This window comes from Sinocyclocheilus rhinocerous, unplaced genomic scaffold (assembly GCF_001515625.1).
Source record: "Sinocyclocheilus rhinocerous isolate Xijiao unplaced genomic scaffold, SAMN03320098_v1.1 scaffold5207, whole genome shotgun sequence".
Taxonomy (NCBI): domain Eukaryota; kingdom Metazoa; phylum Chordata; class Actinopteri; order Cypriniformes; family Cyprinidae; genus Sinocyclocheilus; species Sinocyclocheilus rhinocerous.
The window spans coordinates 18,331-34,139 of NW_015666721.1; the positions used below are offsets into that span (position 1 = coordinate 18,331).

The window sequence follows — 15,809 nt, forward strand, 5'->3', positions numbered from 1 at the left end:
AAAAAATTTTTTTATTTTTTTTAAAGGAAGCTCAACAGCTGCAACATTTTTAAATATTAATATATTATTATCATTATTATATATTATACATAACATTATAATAGTATTAAAAGTGTTGGGTTTGTATCAGTTTATTTGTATTGTTTTATTATTAATTTTATATGTAATTTGTTGTTACATATTTATGCTATAGGTCTACAATTGTTACTAGATTAAAACTACTATGTTCTTTAATTAATAAGCAGTTATAATATTTGGTGGATGGAGCTACAACAGTAAAATCATGTAAATGAAACCCATTTAGCCAGGAGTGGCCCTGTTTTTGAGTCTGTATGCTGGAGTATGTTGTCCAAAATATGCAGATATACAAAAATATATAATATATATAAAAAATACACAAACAAGCGATTGTCCTCCAGAGTGCGCTGCAAGCCTCGTGTGGGCATCATTCAAATCTCGAGACAAATTTGTTCTTAACGATGGTATTTGTAATCGATGGAAATTATAATCGCTTCTAGTTTGGCTGCCTGAGATATAAATGAAAATCCGCTCTGTCGACAAAATAATGCTGATCCAGTAATCGGCTGTGATTGGTCCATCCCGAGCAGCGCTGAGGAAAGTCACAGGCACCACGTGACACGGTCTGCTTCAGCAGAGCGGATTATTTATAATTAATTATGATTAAGATCTTAATAATAACACCGAGATGCCTGCGGCGAATGAAGCTAGGCAGTGAAGAGTGAAAAGAGTGAAATGGCCATGTAGCGTTAGAGCCGCGGAGCCCCGCCCATCATTACGAGCGCTCGCGCAGACACGCCCTGCCTCCCTCCGCATCCCTCCTGACAACAGCATCAGCATCAGCAGCGGCAGCAGCATCCCTCACAATCACACGAGCAGCCTCCTAAACATCGAACGACTGCGAGATACAACACTAAATCCAGGGATTTCAGCAGCGTTTCGAGCTTCGCCTGTTTCGACGAGCAGACGCCATTCGCTTCAGCTCAGGCCGTTACGCGACCGCCTTGCGTCTCCAGATAAATCTAACATTCAGGTTAACATCGTCGTGAAGCATCATCATGACGGACGCAGCGGCCGAGTGTAACATCAAAGTGCTCTGCCGCTTCCGGCCTCTCAATCAGGCCGAGGTCCTGCGCGGGGACAGATTCCTGCCCACCTTCCAAGGCGACGACACCGTCATCATCGGGGTAATAGCTCGCATCATTACATCAGAGAAATACGCAGCGCGTTAGGTTCAGCGCTGAGCGTCGGCATGACGTCAGCACCCCTAGAGGCTGCAGGCCTCGTCATCTCCGGGCACACATCCCTGTCTCATCAGTCTTGTTGCTGTAATATGCTGTGAGTGAGTGAGTGTGTGTGAATGCAGGGAGTGGCTGATGATGGCTGAAGTGAAACAGCTGTTGGGCAGGGTGTTTTTTGATAAAGCTTGAAAAAAGTACATGTATAGTTAAAGGGAATGACACAGTTCATCTACTCGCTTCATCTGTGACGTGACCAAACAATGACGTTTCCTTTCCCCTCATGTCTCCTCTCTTCCTCTGTGTGTGCAGGGAAAACCGTACGCGTTCGACCACGTGTTTCCCACCAACACCACCCAAGAGCAGGTGTACAACACCTGCGCCAAGCAGATCGTCAGAGGTCAGTGCGTGACGCCCTGTCTGCGCATGCAGCGCGTCATATTTCATATTTTGGACTTTAGCGGTATTGATTACTGTCAGACGCTCCTCAGAGGAAATCAATGCTCTGATGTTTGGCTGTGTGTGTGTGTGTGTGTTTGATGTAGATGTGCTGGGAGGTTACAACGGCACCATCTTCGCTTATGGACAGACCTCTTCTGGAAAGACCCACACCATGGAGGTGCACTTATGTTTTAGATGAAATATTGCTTATACTTTTAACACTTTCACATTCTTGCACTTCATTTACTGTAAATGACCAATCCATCAGACGACCGATGTCACCCGTGCACACTGTACCTGTACTAAAATGAGCATCAAATATTATTGGCCAGTTTCCCTGTAAGCACTGTGACCCTGCAGCACAAAAGCAGTGTTAAATCGCTGGGGTATATTTGTAGCAATAGCCAACAATACATTGTATGGGTCAAAATTATATTTTTCTTTTATGCCAAAAATCATTAGGATATTAAGTAAAGATCATGTTCCATGAAGATATTTTGTAAATTTCCTACTGTAAATATATCAAAACTTAATTTTTGATTAGTAATATGCATTGCTAAGAACTTAATTTGAACAACTTTAAAGATGATTTTCTCAATATTTAGATTTTTTTGCACCCTCAGATTCCAGATTTTCAAATAGTTGTATCTCGACCAAATATTGTCCGATCCTAACAAACCATACATCAATGGAAAGATTATTTATTCAGCTTTCAGCTGATGTATAAATCTCAATTTAAAAAAATTGACCCTCATGACTGGTTTTGTGGTCACAAATCACAAGTTAACGCATTCGTTCCATCGAAATGTAACACCGATTCGAGTCTGTATTCAGTGTCTGCTTTACCTTGTGCGGTTTATGGTTTTCAGAGATGGAACTGAACTTGTCTTTCTGTCTAATTTGGCTACTTTCTACCATAATTTATCTAATAAATAATAAACTATATATAATAAGATATAATAAAAAATCTGAATATATTTTGCTATCCTGACTATCACATGACTCGTTGGTTTATTTGGAAGCACTGCCGCACAGCTCGATTAGACCAGCATGAATTTTAATTGTTAAACGCACTTTCAGGGCAACCTCCACAACCCGCAGCAGATGGGCATCATTCCCCGCATCGCAGAGGACATCTTCAACCACATCTTCTCCATGGACGAGAACCTGGAGTTCCACATCAAGGTACGCAAAGGCCAAAACCAGTGGCACATCCATCATCTAGTCATCTGCCCAGTGTGTGGTGCTCTGAAAATCAGTCTTTGCCTTTCTCAGGTGTCCTACTTTGAGATCTACATGGAGAAAATCCGGGATCTTCTGGACGGTTTGTGGAAAACAGTAATAGTGCAGCGTACCGAATTCACCACAGTGGTTTTTATGTTCCTCATTGTGTTTCTCTCCTCTTTAGTCACAAAGACCAACCTGTCTGTGCATGAGGACAAGAACCGCATCCCTTACGTGAAGGTGCTTTTTCACAACCACCAGCAGCGTATTTTGTGTGAATGTGAATAAATCAGGATAAATGGTAACGAAGCGGCTGTTTTGTGTTTGTGTGGCGTCAGGGCTGCACCGAGCGCTTCGTGTCCAGTCCTGAAGAGGTCATGGACGTCATCGACGAGGGAAAGTCCAACCGGCACGTCGCTGTCACCAGTGAGTGCTTTTGTCATTGTTCTCAAATCCAGCTGAACTTCATTTACTCACAACAGTTCAGGTTAAGTGTTTCAAAATATGGCCAGTATTTTATAATCACAGTAACATGGTGTAAATCACAGTCATGCAGGGTTTCCGCGGGTGGGTCCTTGAGAAGTCTTACATTTAGTTTGATCAAATTTAAAGCCATAAAAAGTCTTAGATGGTACAAGAAAGTCTTAATTATGATTCCGAGAGGCCTTAAATTTGGGGATGGAAAAAACAGAATTGCCATATGGCTTAGTGTGACGATTAAACTTCAAAAGTTTATGATTTCATTAAATATGAGCGCTGCACGTTTCAGAGTCAGCTGCTGCTGCTTTGTGTTCTGCTGTTACCGGGGAAACCGCTGTGTTTCTGCCGTTCCGAAAGCGCCTCCTGCTGGCAGAGAGTGAATTAGCATTTTCAATAAGTCTGTCTGCTGGTTTTGTTCCGACCGTATGTTTGACCGTATTCAGATGCGTATGTTTTTACGCAGCAAACACGAAGAGTTGTAAATGTTAACTGGTGGATCAACAAGAAGATAATGCATTATAAATATCTAAACAATTAAAAGAGTAAAATATATGTATATGTTATTTAATTAATATAATAATTGCTTGATAATAATTGTTTAAATTAATATAATAATTGATCGTTTTGACTCATTCGTTTTCTTAAAAATGGTTTAAAGGCTGAAATGTGAAGTTTATAATTTTATAAAACTTTTTGTATTTGTGAAAACCTGTAGGCTGTCTGAACTGTTAATCATGCTTTTTACACTCATTTTACAGTTAGCATTGACATTGCCCTACCCCGCTCATATGGCATTAATTTTATTTGTGCAGGTCTTAAAAAGTCTTAAATTTGAGCTTAAAAATCCTACAGAGACCCTGTCATGATACCTTCATCTCAATCTGACCGTTCCCATTAAAAAAGTACAGCGCAATGGAGATCTTATTCTTGAAATGTACATTGTGTGTAATATACAGTGGAGATCAAAATTAGAGAACAGTCTATAAATACTTGATTCTGAAATATTGTTAATCTTCATCGCTCAAAATTTGAAGGAATATTAGCTGTAGGTATACCTCCGTTCTACTGACAAGTTTGTCATTTCAACAAAAACCTTTATTCTGTGGAAAACACAGTGATCAAAATTAGAGAACAGTAACCGCTGTAGCACGAAAGAAGACTGCAACTAATATTTTGGAGGGTTACAGCTGTCAGAAATGAGTAGGAAGTGTAGAGGCTCCTGCTTTGAGTGACTTCAGCACATCTCTAGTTTCTCACACTTGCGCTGCTGTGATCTCGGCCCACTCTTCTTCCACAGTTCAGTGACTGTAGTGGGTTTCTTAGACTGAACTTTGTCGCCAAGGATTTTCCAGAGATTTTCAGTCGGGTTTAGATCAGGACTCTGGGCCGGTCATTTCATTATTTCAATGTTTTCAGCTTCAAGGAACTGCTTTAACCGTTTTGCAGTGGCCTTCATCTGGACCGCCTCCTGTCACAGACTTTCAGTCACTTTAGAGCGGCCCGCCATCCTGCAATCTCAGTGAAAATTAGAGGAATGCTGCCAGTTAAAACAGGGTTTGTCATATAATTAAGAAAATTAGCACCAGGTGCCTGATTAACACCAATAACTTTAGAGGGATCTGTAAGTGTTCTCTAACTTTGATCTTTTTTTCAAATATTTCATCTAAGTTTTTTCTACTGTGCTTCAGAATACAATAATTTTATTAAATATGCTTAGAAAACTGCCCTTTTACTTCAAATACTTCTAAGCAGTGACCTTGAAATTTAGGAAATTGTAGGTTGTTCTCTCATTTTGATCTCCACTGTACCATTCAAATTTTTGCTGTAAATTTGTCTTGTTTGTTTCTTAGTGTTTCATGCTCAGCAAGGCTGCGGAAATGCAGTATTTAAAATAACTGTTTCAAATATATTTTAAAATGCAATTTAGTTCTGTGATGACAAAGCTGAATTTTCATGAAATATAACCAACCACCTTGAGGACCCTAGCAACCACCCCGGGTACCCTAGCAACTGCATAGCAACCCCCTAGCAACCACACAAAATACCCTAGCAGCCTCATAGCAACACCCTAGAAACCACCCTGAGTACCCTAGCAACCGCATAGCAACACCCTAGCAACACCCTAGCAACTACACAAAATACCCTAGCAACTGCATAGCAACACCCTAGAAACCACCCTGAGAACCCTAGCATCTATGTATCTATCTATCTATCTGTCATCTTAACATTTCTATCTCTACTATTCTTTATTCAAACTTCAGACTTCTTCAACTGAACACCTTCAAACTACAAGCTTTTAAGCCACTTCAAATAGGCTTTCTCAAGCCAACTTCAAAGTTTGTTCACAAACTTTACTTGTCTAGTTTAAAATGCAATTTAGTTCTGTGATGACAAAGCTGAATTTTCATGAAATGTGATTTGATACTGGCATGATGAGTATTGGAGAATGAGCTGTAAACGAGACGCTGTTCTGTTATCAGATATGAATGAGCACAGCTCTCGCAGTCACAGCATCTTCCTGATCAACATCAAGCAGGAGCACGTGGAGACGGAGCAGAAGCTCTGTGGAAAGCTCTACCTGGTGGATCTGGCTGGCAGTGAGAAGGTCTTTTGTCTTTTGTTGTATAAAGTATCCAGTTAGAAATTATTAGTTAAGCTGGCAACATTTTACATTAGGGAACGCATATTCACTGTTAACCAAGGGTTTTCCCTCAATAAACTCCTTATTTGCTTCTTATTAATAATTAGTAAGGTAGTTGTTATGTTTAGGTTTGGGGTCTGATTATGGGATTTAAAATATGCTCATGCAGAATAAGGCATTTAATATGCACTAATAAACAGCCAATATGCTAGTAATATGCATGCTAATAAAGAACCAGTTCATAGTGAATAGTGTTCCCTAATATCTGAAGTGTTGCTGTTGAGCTTGTTTATGGTGTATGTTCACACGCAGGTCAGTAAGACCGGTGCAGCTGGAGCCGTTCTGGATGAAGCTAAAAACATCAATAAGTCTCTGTCTTCTCTGGGCAACGTCATCTCTGCTCTCGCTGAAGGAACTGTGAGTGCTCGCAAACGCACTCATATATGACCGTGCATATTTGTGTTTGCTTACGCCGAATGTCCCTGGTTTGTGCGAGCAGAAGACGCACGTGCCGTACCGCGACAGTAAGATGACCCGGATCCTGCAGGACTCTCTGGGAGGAAACTGTAGGACCACCATGTTCATCTGCTGCTCTCCCTCGAGCTACAACGACGCCGAGACCAAATCCACCCTCATGTTTGGACAGCGGTACCTCCAGCACACACACACACACACACACTCACTCACACACACACACACAGACACACACACATACACACTCACACAGATACACACACACACACACACACTCACACAGACACACTCACACACAGACACCTAGATCAAACAAACATCTGCATTGTGCTTCTTTGTGAGTTCAGTTATTTAGTGAAACATGGTCTCATGTTTTTTACCAAACAATCTAAAAACAGCAACATTTAAATGAAATGATGAACTTGCTGAACTTTAGAGTGCTTTTTTTACCCACTTAAGTAGGATTGAAGTAGGGCATCTTTATAGGTAGTTTATATCTGTAATTTTTTTTTAAAATCTTTTATTTATTTACTTATTTAACCAGGAAGGTCACATTGAGATACTATATCTCTTCTAGCAGGGAGTCCTGGTCAAGATAGGCAGCAAAGGACAAATTTACAAAAAAAAATACACATCACCACATAATGAACAAACAAAAAACACTATTTTCTAAAAACAATACAAATCCTAGTCAGTTATTAAAACATGTACACTGTTCTATATAAACAGACTTTAAAATAAAATAATTACTGCTGTTGTCTTTGAAATATGGTAAAACTACTGAATGTACTGATCAGCATTAATGGCAAACTAAAATATACATTAATGTCATTTCTATTGCAACTTGTATCTCATGTTTTTAAAATATACTTGTAATTACACATTTGTAACAATGAAGTTGCAATATGGTATATTTACGATATATTAACTTAAGATGTATTATTGAAAGACGCACTACAGTTAAAATTACAATCCAATATTTACATAGCATGTAAGAAAGCACATCAAAATAATTGTTCTTTTCTAAAACACCACAGAACATTATTAAAACAATGATTTAAAATGTACTTAAAACATTTAGTGTGGCATTATTACAAAATGCATTTTTTTAAAGTGTGTTAAGATGTGTACTCTCGGTACGGTCACTTAAGTGGCCTTTTATTTCACTAATATTATCATGCAAATACAGTTTTTCGAAAATACCCTTTTAAGATTTGCGTTACACTCGTGGACATACAATTAATACAGTTAAGCACTGCCTAGTCCTAAATAAAGACCAATTGCTATTGAATATGAATCTGACAGCTTCTTAAAGGGATAGTTCACCACAAAAATGGAAATTCTTTCATCATTTATTCACCCTCATGTTGTTCCAAACCTGTATTAAGATAATTTATTTTCTTCTGTTGAACTAGGGCTGGGCGATAAAACGATAACGATAATTATCACAATATATTTTGCCCTCGATAAAACGATAACATGCGTTCGATAATATTCAGTATAATGTTTATGCGGCAAAAGCGGAACGAACCGCGTTAACAGCGCCACACTGATCAGGGCTGCGTTTCTCGATAACGATTGATCTTAGCGCTTAAGAGTGTTTTCTACGAGTCATTTTATGATCGTTCGTTATTGCTTCACGTGCGTTTCCCAAAAATGCACTTAACGCAATCGCACGTAGCTGTGCTTTAAGTGCTACTTAGGAGTCGCTATCCGTGTCAAGTGCTGAAATGTCACCTTATAGAATGGCTCGTAATTGTAGTACACGCTCGTTTATTGAAATGTTAACCTAATGCTGCGTTTCAGACAACTCGGATATAATAACAATAATTATATTATATCTATACGTATAATATTATACTTTACATAATTATACACAATATACTTTATACAAAAATATATATTATAGTATATATTGATATAGAGACGTTATTTCCGGGTCCAATACATTGGTTTTCGTGCACGTCAGTAAGTCGTTGACAGATTTTTTCCTCCCAGTCTTTGAAGCATATTTCCTACATTACTTATTTTATTCTTTTTTTTTTTTTGGTTCAGTCATTCAATTTAGATGTGTATTTTTTCTGGCCTTTTTAATTATTTCATTTATAAATTCATAAAAATAAAAAAAAAACGAGTAATAAAGTGTACAATAAAGTACAATCAAAACTTTATATTATAATCACATTGCACTTGAATAAAGGTAAAGGTGCAATCTTCCGGTTGTCCTGCAGGTGTTACGATTACTCCAGAGCACTCGTAGATCTACGATGATTTTCAAGTGCTACTTAAAGGGATAGTTCACCCAAAAATTAAAATGTGATGTTTATCTTATAACCGTCTCGTATTTTTCTAACACAAAGCTAGTTGACTCTCAAAGCCGTGATTCCCATTCACCTCCATTATAAGACTGACAGACTGCAACGGTTTGAGTTAAAAATCTTCGTTTGTGTTCTACTGAAGAAACAAAGTCACCTACATCTTGGATGCCCTGGGGGTAAGCAGATAAACATCACATTTTCATTTTTGGGTGAACTATCCCTTTAAGTTACGATGCTTTTGGGAAACGGACCGTAATATTAAGATCAGTCGTACGATCGTTTTTACGAACTTCTTAGGCTTACGAAGCTTTTGGGAAACGCAGCCCAGCTCGGCTCAAACAGCAGCGCGGGGCGAGCAGATGCGTTTACTCGCTCTCGATCGCGCGAACTGCACTGTGAGATCCAGCGAAGAACACACATGTGTCGGTGATTTAGTTTAAAGCCAGATGAAACGGCGCTGACGTTCTCTACAGCACTAACAAACAGCAGAAACACTTTACCTTGGATTTACTGCAGTAACACTAACTAAACCATGGTGTTGTCGTAGAAATGTGGGATATACATATGGAACTTTATTAAATTATTTATGTAGACATGTATTAAATGTATTAAAGGAGTAATAGTTGTTATTAAACTATAGCATCTGTGCATTAGTATTCATACTAAATGTATAAAAGGAATTTCAATGGCAAGTTGATTTTTGAGTGTGTGTGTGTTGTAGTGCTAAGACCATCAAGAACACTGCCTCCATTAACCTGGAGCTGACAGCTGAGCAGTGGAAGAGGAAGTACGAGAAAGAGAAGGAGAAGAACGTGAGCTTGAGGGACACCATCCAGAGCCTGGAGCTGGAGCTGCGGCGCTGGCGCAGTGGTGAGCCTTTGCACTGCTCTGACGAGTCAAGCCCATTTTATTTATATAGTGCTTTATACAATGCAAGTTTGACGTGATGTGCAACATGTGATAGTTGATTCCAAGCTACAGTAGAAGTCAGTATTTTGAAATTGATGTTATTTAGCTTAAACCAGCTTAAGGTTGTTTGCTTGTCTTATATGGTTTAGGTGGGGAATTTTGGCAATCAATTCAAATCAAATAGTCGTGATGTTATTTTCTCATAGGAGAGAAAGTTCCAGAGACGGAGCAGGCAGACGCTGATGTGGTGAAGCTGGAGGGCAGTGACGAAGCGTCTCTAGATAATGAGAGATCATCCGATGTCCAGCGGGAGAGAGAGAGGGACTCTGACTCCTCCTCTATTGTGGTGCGGATCTCAGAGGAAGAGCGGCAGAAATATGAGGAAGAGATCCGCAAACTCTACCGACAGCTGGACGATAAGGTGAACATGCACTCGTCACATCATTACTGAGATGCAGACACAAATGAACTCTCACTGTGCATCATGGATTACATACAAAACAAGATCAACATGATTTATTGCTCTCACTGTGTGTGTGTGTTTTGTAGGATGATGAAATCAATCTTCAGTGTCAGCTGGCGGAGAAGCTGAAGGAGCAGATACTGGATCAGGATGAGGTCAGAGGTCACATTCAGATTGTGCTGTAGTGGCCGTGATATGAGAATTGTTAATATATGATTTACTCAAAAATAGTTTAAATACAGGTGCTCAACCTACAAAACATAGAAGATAAGTCAACACACTGTTGTAATGCTCCCGAATAATTTAATTTGAGCTGCATGCTCTTCATCAGACAGATAATGAAGATTAGATGCAGACAACAGGGATGAAAATTGAAATATTATATATTTACTGATAATTCAACTGTTTGCAGTTAGTTAAAACAACAACAAATCACACCATATAGTAAATAAGAAATAAAAGTAACATAAAATCATAATAAATCCATAATAATAAAACACAGAAAAACCATAAAATATTCCAATGTTTTAAATCTTTTATATTTTAGTTTAGTTTAATTCACAAATAATTGACAGTGTAAATATGACCGTCTGAATTTGACAGCTGCAATCAGATCAGTTTATTTCACAAATAAATAATACAAATAATAAATAAATATATCAGACATTTTCTTGATATTTTCCTAGTGTGGTAAAAATGAGATATTATGCTTGGTAATGTAGTGAAGTAAAAGTTTCCCCGCTTTATTAAAGTACAGAGAATATACACTAACCAACTGCTACTGTCCACCACTGGACATAATTAAAGTTATAGTCATTAAACCAGCAGATCAGCTGTTTCGTAAAGGCCTAAAATGTGATCTGATTATGAAGTGCTATTTGATATTGGAGCTTTTAGCAGCTCGTATTAATGAGCGTCATCTCGTTGCAGTTGCTGGCGTCCACACGTGGAGACAGTGATAAGGTGCAGACGGAGCTGGGCCGCCTGCAGACGGAGAGCGAGAGCGCCAAAGCTGAAGTGCGGGAGGTCCTGCAGGCGCTGGAGGAGCTGGCGGTCAGCTACGACCAGAAGAGTCAGGAGGTGGAGGAGAAGAGCCTGCACAACAAACAGCTGGCCGAGCAGCTCAGCCTGAAGATGGTGACGTATTCTCACGCTACACAGTGATAGAAGCAGTGAAGGACTGACCTGTGCTTACCGCCGCTTCCACTGCTTTATAGGCCAATCTGATGGAGCTGGAGGCGGAGCTTGCTCAAATGCAGGAAGTGAGCTCGCAGCAGAGGAAGCGCATCGCTGACGTGTTGAACGGGCTGATGAAGGACCTCAGCGAGTTCAGCGCCATCGTCGGCAATGGAGAAATCAAGCTCGTAAGCCCAGAGAGGCCTCGGAGATTATAAATGTAGTCCTGACAGCTTGACACACAGAAAAGCTGCTGCTTTAGGGCCCTTTTAAATCTTTTCCCAAATTATGTTTTGTTTTGTTTTTTCATTTGAATTTTTCTTGTTTCTGTTTTCTTAATTTTTTGAAATTCTGTTATATTAAATTTGAGCAAAAAGCATCTCTAATTAATTGAAATTATGAAACAAATTTAACATCAATTTACAAAAAGTAAAAAAAAAATAGAGCCCTACTAAATCAGTTTTGTTTCCCACCAAATTCTGCTTTATTTTTTTCCAAATTCTGCATTTTCCTTTTTTTAATTTTTCTAGATTCCATTTTAATGGTTTAATTAATTTTTAATAATCCAAAAACATACATAAACAATGAAATTAATACATTATTATTATTATTATTTTATTTTTACAATAATAGGGCCCTATGAATGAATTTATTCATTCATTCATTCATTTATTTATGAAATTCTGTGTTGTCTGTTTGAATTTTTCTGGATTTATGATTTAAAACAAATTCATTCTCAAAAAGAAGTGGGAATCAAATGAAGTCATAAAACATTAACAACTGAATCTTTTAAAATTTAATTAAATGAAAATTTAACAATTTTTTGATAAGGTGAACTGCACAACAGAGGTTTACTATCAAAATTAAAACATGGAAGAATAAAGAGATGTTCTTTAAAATATCACACATCATAAAGTAAATTCTGTGTTATACAGTAAATTCATTTTATGACTGGATTCCGCATTGTGGAAATCATTGGGCCCTACTGTATTCACAATCTATCAGAGCCCCTGACGTACACAGTAGCTTGTGAACAGGTATGTCACGTCTCAGCTGTTAGTATATGGTGTGTTTTCACACAGCTGGAGCACTGTATCGACCAATCAGGAGCAGAGCTATCTGTTTAATATAGGAAACATATATTAATATTAATAATATTGCTTTTTTGCTTTCGTTATTATTTTGTATTATTGAAGGCACCTTGATCTGCCTTCATTTCCTTTGCACATTATGGTAAATCGGTTTCCTGTAGTTGCAGTTGTGTGTGTTTAGTCACTGCAGTAATCTGTGTGTGTGTGTGTGTGTGTGTGTGTAGCCGGTGGAGATCAGCGGTGCGATCGAGGAGGAGTTCACTGTGGCGCGGCTGTACATCAGTAAGATCAAGTCGGAGGTGAAGTCGATGGTGAAGCGCTGCAGACACCTGGAGAACTTGCAACTGGAGTGCCATCGCAAGATGGAGGAAACCAGCCGAGAGCTGTCCTCCTGCCAGCTGCTCATCTCTCAGGTGTGTGTGTGTGTGAGTGAGTGAGTGAGTGAGTGAGTGAGTGAGTGAGTGAGTGTACTGGTGGAGGTGAAGTCGATGGTGAAGCGCTGCAGACACCTGGAGAACTTGCAACTGGAGTGCCATCGCAAGATGGAGGAAACCAGCCGAGAGCTGTCCTCCTGCCAGCTGCTCATCTCTCAGGTGTGTGTGTGAGTGAGTGAGTGAGTGAGTGAGTGAGTGAGTGAGTGAGTGTACTGGTATTCAATACGTTATGGGGACCAAATGTCCCCACATGGATGGTAATAACAGTACATTTTTACATTTTTTTGGTCCCCATGAGGAAATAAGCTTGTAAATTTGTATAAGTATGTGGAATATGTGTTGCAACTAGAAATTGAATAAATTAATTAATAATGGTTCATCTCAATATTTAAATTAGTTGCTTCTAAACATATTTTCTTTTCATATTATCTTTAGATTTAAAGCATTCAGCTTGTAGCAAAACATTTTATTTAAATATTTAAAACCCATTGGCGTCGGAACCATTGAATGAGGGTGGGACAGGACCCACCCACTTTTGAAGACCAATGATATTGGACCCACCCACTTTTCCGTCTAATTCAGCGAATATGTGTATTTTTCAGAGCGCCGTCAGTCAAGTGCTCGATTATTTCCTTGATTTTTATTTTTATTGAAAACAAAAGCCTTTCCGATGTGATATGAGATGTAAAAAGGGAGAAGAACGATTTCGGCAAAAGGCGGACACGAACTCGGTTCGCCTCGCATCAAAAACACTATGCAACCCGCGTTACCACTTACGCTACTGGAAATGTTATTGAGCAGCCGTCTTTTGTAATGTTGTCACGTTAGTGAGCGGAGATGAAGTAAAGAGGTAAAGACACTTTGTGTAAATAGACACTGTTAATTAAACACTACAGAAAATGGCATATACTCCAGTAAATTTTTTCTGGGGGAGGACCCACCCACATTTTATTTTGCTTCCGACACCCATGTTAAAACCAAACAACTTACCATAGCATAAAGCAATATACATCCATTCCCTTGATAAAAGAAGTCATTTACATTAATTTGAATATTAAAATTACACTATAAAATCTATATAGGCGGGTATAAAAGGCAGCAGGTGCATCGCATTAATTCATGTTTTCGCTGAGGAGCCGAGCCGGTGACCCGGCAGCTCAGCGTTGGTACAGTAACTGTGGCGAACGTGACGTCTCCGTTCCCTCCTTCAGGGAACGAGGGTTACATACGTAGCCGAGACGTTCCCTTTCAGTCGTTCACTCTCGACGTCACGTCGGTGATGACCGACGAATTGGGACCCCTACCAACACGCCACAGGTGCTGCCCCCTCCAGTGCCCTGTGTAGGTCTCCTGATCCTTCCTATAAGGCAGACGATAGGACCAGGCTCTACACAGAGAAGGTCGACTACAGCTGTTCCTCGCAACCCAACAGTAGGACTTGGATAACACTGGGAAAGCGTGCCCTTCCATTTGAAAGAGGACATACTACGGAGTCACCTCCTCCCAGAGGGGGTTAAGTGACATTTACTCATGTGGAGTAACCCCGAAGGGCCCTACTGCACATGGAAGTCTCTGAGATGGCACATGGCTGCATCATTTAGAGACTGCAGAACGTGGTCTGCCAGGGGAAACACGGCCCTAGTAACTGTACCGTGGAAATACACATATGGGATCCCAACCGGGTCACTCATATGGGCACTAGCCTCACACCAGATTTCAGGAATTCGTTGGCTGAAAGGCCTGGCGCCGGATGCTCCGCCATGTCTGGCCGCCGGAGTGCTAGAGGACTCGACAGGGTCTGCCCAGTCAGGGGACTCTCTGGAGAACTAGGCGTCCAGGACGCCGCAAGCCGACTCTGAACCGGGCCTCTCAGTGCCACTACCCGTTTGAGGTGAGAACACAGGAGGAAACTGGTTCGACACGCAGGCTATAGAACCTAGCAAACGTGTTAGGAGTCACCCAGCCCGCAGCTCTACAAATGTCTGCTAGCGAGGCACCACGAGCCAGCGCCCAGAATGATGCGACACCCCTAGTGGAGTGAGCACGCAGCCTGAGCGGGCAGGGCACACCTTGTGCTTCATAGGCCAAGGTGATGGCATCCACTATCCAGTGGGCCATCCTCTGCTTGGAGACAGCCTTCCACTTCTGCTGTCCACTGTAACAGACAAAGAGCTGCCAGCGCCCAGAATGATGCGACACCCCTAGTGGAGTGAGCACGCAGCCTGAGCGGGCAGGGCACACCTTGTGCTTCATAGGCCAAGGTGATGGCATCCACTATTCAGTGGGCCATCCTCTGCTTGGAGACAGCCTTCCACTTCTGCTGTCCACTGTAACAGACAAAGAGCTGTTCTGAGGTCCTAAAGCTCTGACTTCTATCCACGTACTGTCGCAGTGCGCATACAGGACAGAGAAAAGCTAGGGCTGGGTCTGCCTCTTCCAGGGGCAGTGCTTGCAGGTTCACTACCTGGTCCCTGAAGGGGGTAGTAGGAACCTTGGGCACGTAGCCGGGCCGAGGTCTCAGTGTTGCACTGGAATCAGCCGGCCCAAACTCAAGGCACGATTCGTCGACCAAAAATGCCTGCAGGTCCCCCACCCTCTTGATCGAGGCCAATGCAGTCAGGAGTAGGGTTTTCATAGAAAGAAACTTCAACTTCAGCTGACTCCAAAGGCTCGAATGGGGCAGTTTGTAGGGCTCTTAGCACCAATGCCAAATCCCAAGAGGGTAGGGAGGGAGGCCTATGAGGATTTAACCTCCTGGCCCCCCTAAGGAACCTGACGACCAGATTGTGCTTCCCGAATGTTTTCATAACAACATGAGCCACTTAAAATTATTAAAGTTATCAACATTACTGATATTCAAAATGGTAAGCAAGCGCTGCTTTGTTTACGTTTCGTATATCTG

The 15,809-nt window shown here is 40.6% G+C and overlaps 1 protein-coding gene across 2 annotated transcripts in view; it reads left to right on the forward strand.

The window, feature by feature from the left end:
• Positions 1-954: 954 nt before the first annotated feature.
• Positions 955-15,809, forward strand: part of LOC107733053 (kinesin heavy chain-like) — a 29,684-nt gene continuing 14,829 nt past the window's right edge. Inside the window, exons 1-17 of one of the 2 annotated variants that reach the window (XM_016544556.1) lie at positions 955-1,205; positions 1,569-1,656; positions 1,802-1,875; positions 2,778-2,882; positions 2,973-3,021; positions 3,106-3,161; positions 3,260-3,347; positions 5,882-6,006; positions 6,355-6,459; positions 6,542-6,690; positions 9,556-9,704; positions 9,950-10,164; positions 10,293-10,361; positions 11,137-11,343; positions 11,424-11,570; positions 12,698-12,772; positions 12,953-13,066. In XM_016544556.1, the coding sequence (XP_016400042.1) occupies positions 1,077-1,205; positions 1,569-1,656; positions 1,802-1,875; positions 2,778-2,882; positions 2,973-3,021; positions 3,106-3,161; positions 3,260-3,347; positions 5,882-6,006; positions 6,355-6,459; positions 6,542-6,690; positions 9,556-9,704; positions 9,950-10,164; positions 10,293-10,361; positions 11,137-11,343; positions 11,424-11,570; positions 12,698-12,772; positions 12,953-13,066 (1,944 nt within the window). In that variant the 5' untranslated portion in view covers positions 955-1,076. Of the gene's footprint in view, positions 1,206-1,568; positions 1,657-1,801; positions 1,876-2,777; positions 2,883-2,972; positions 3,022-3,105; positions 3,162-3,259; positions 3,348-5,881; positions 6,007-6,354; positions 6,460-6,541; positions 6,691-9,555; positions 9,705-9,949; positions 10,165-10,292; positions 10,362-11,136; positions 11,344-11,423; positions 11,571-12,697; positions 12,887-12,952; positions 13,067-15,809 lie in introns of both variants that reach the window. The other variant, XM_016544555.1, reaches the window with a different exon arrangement.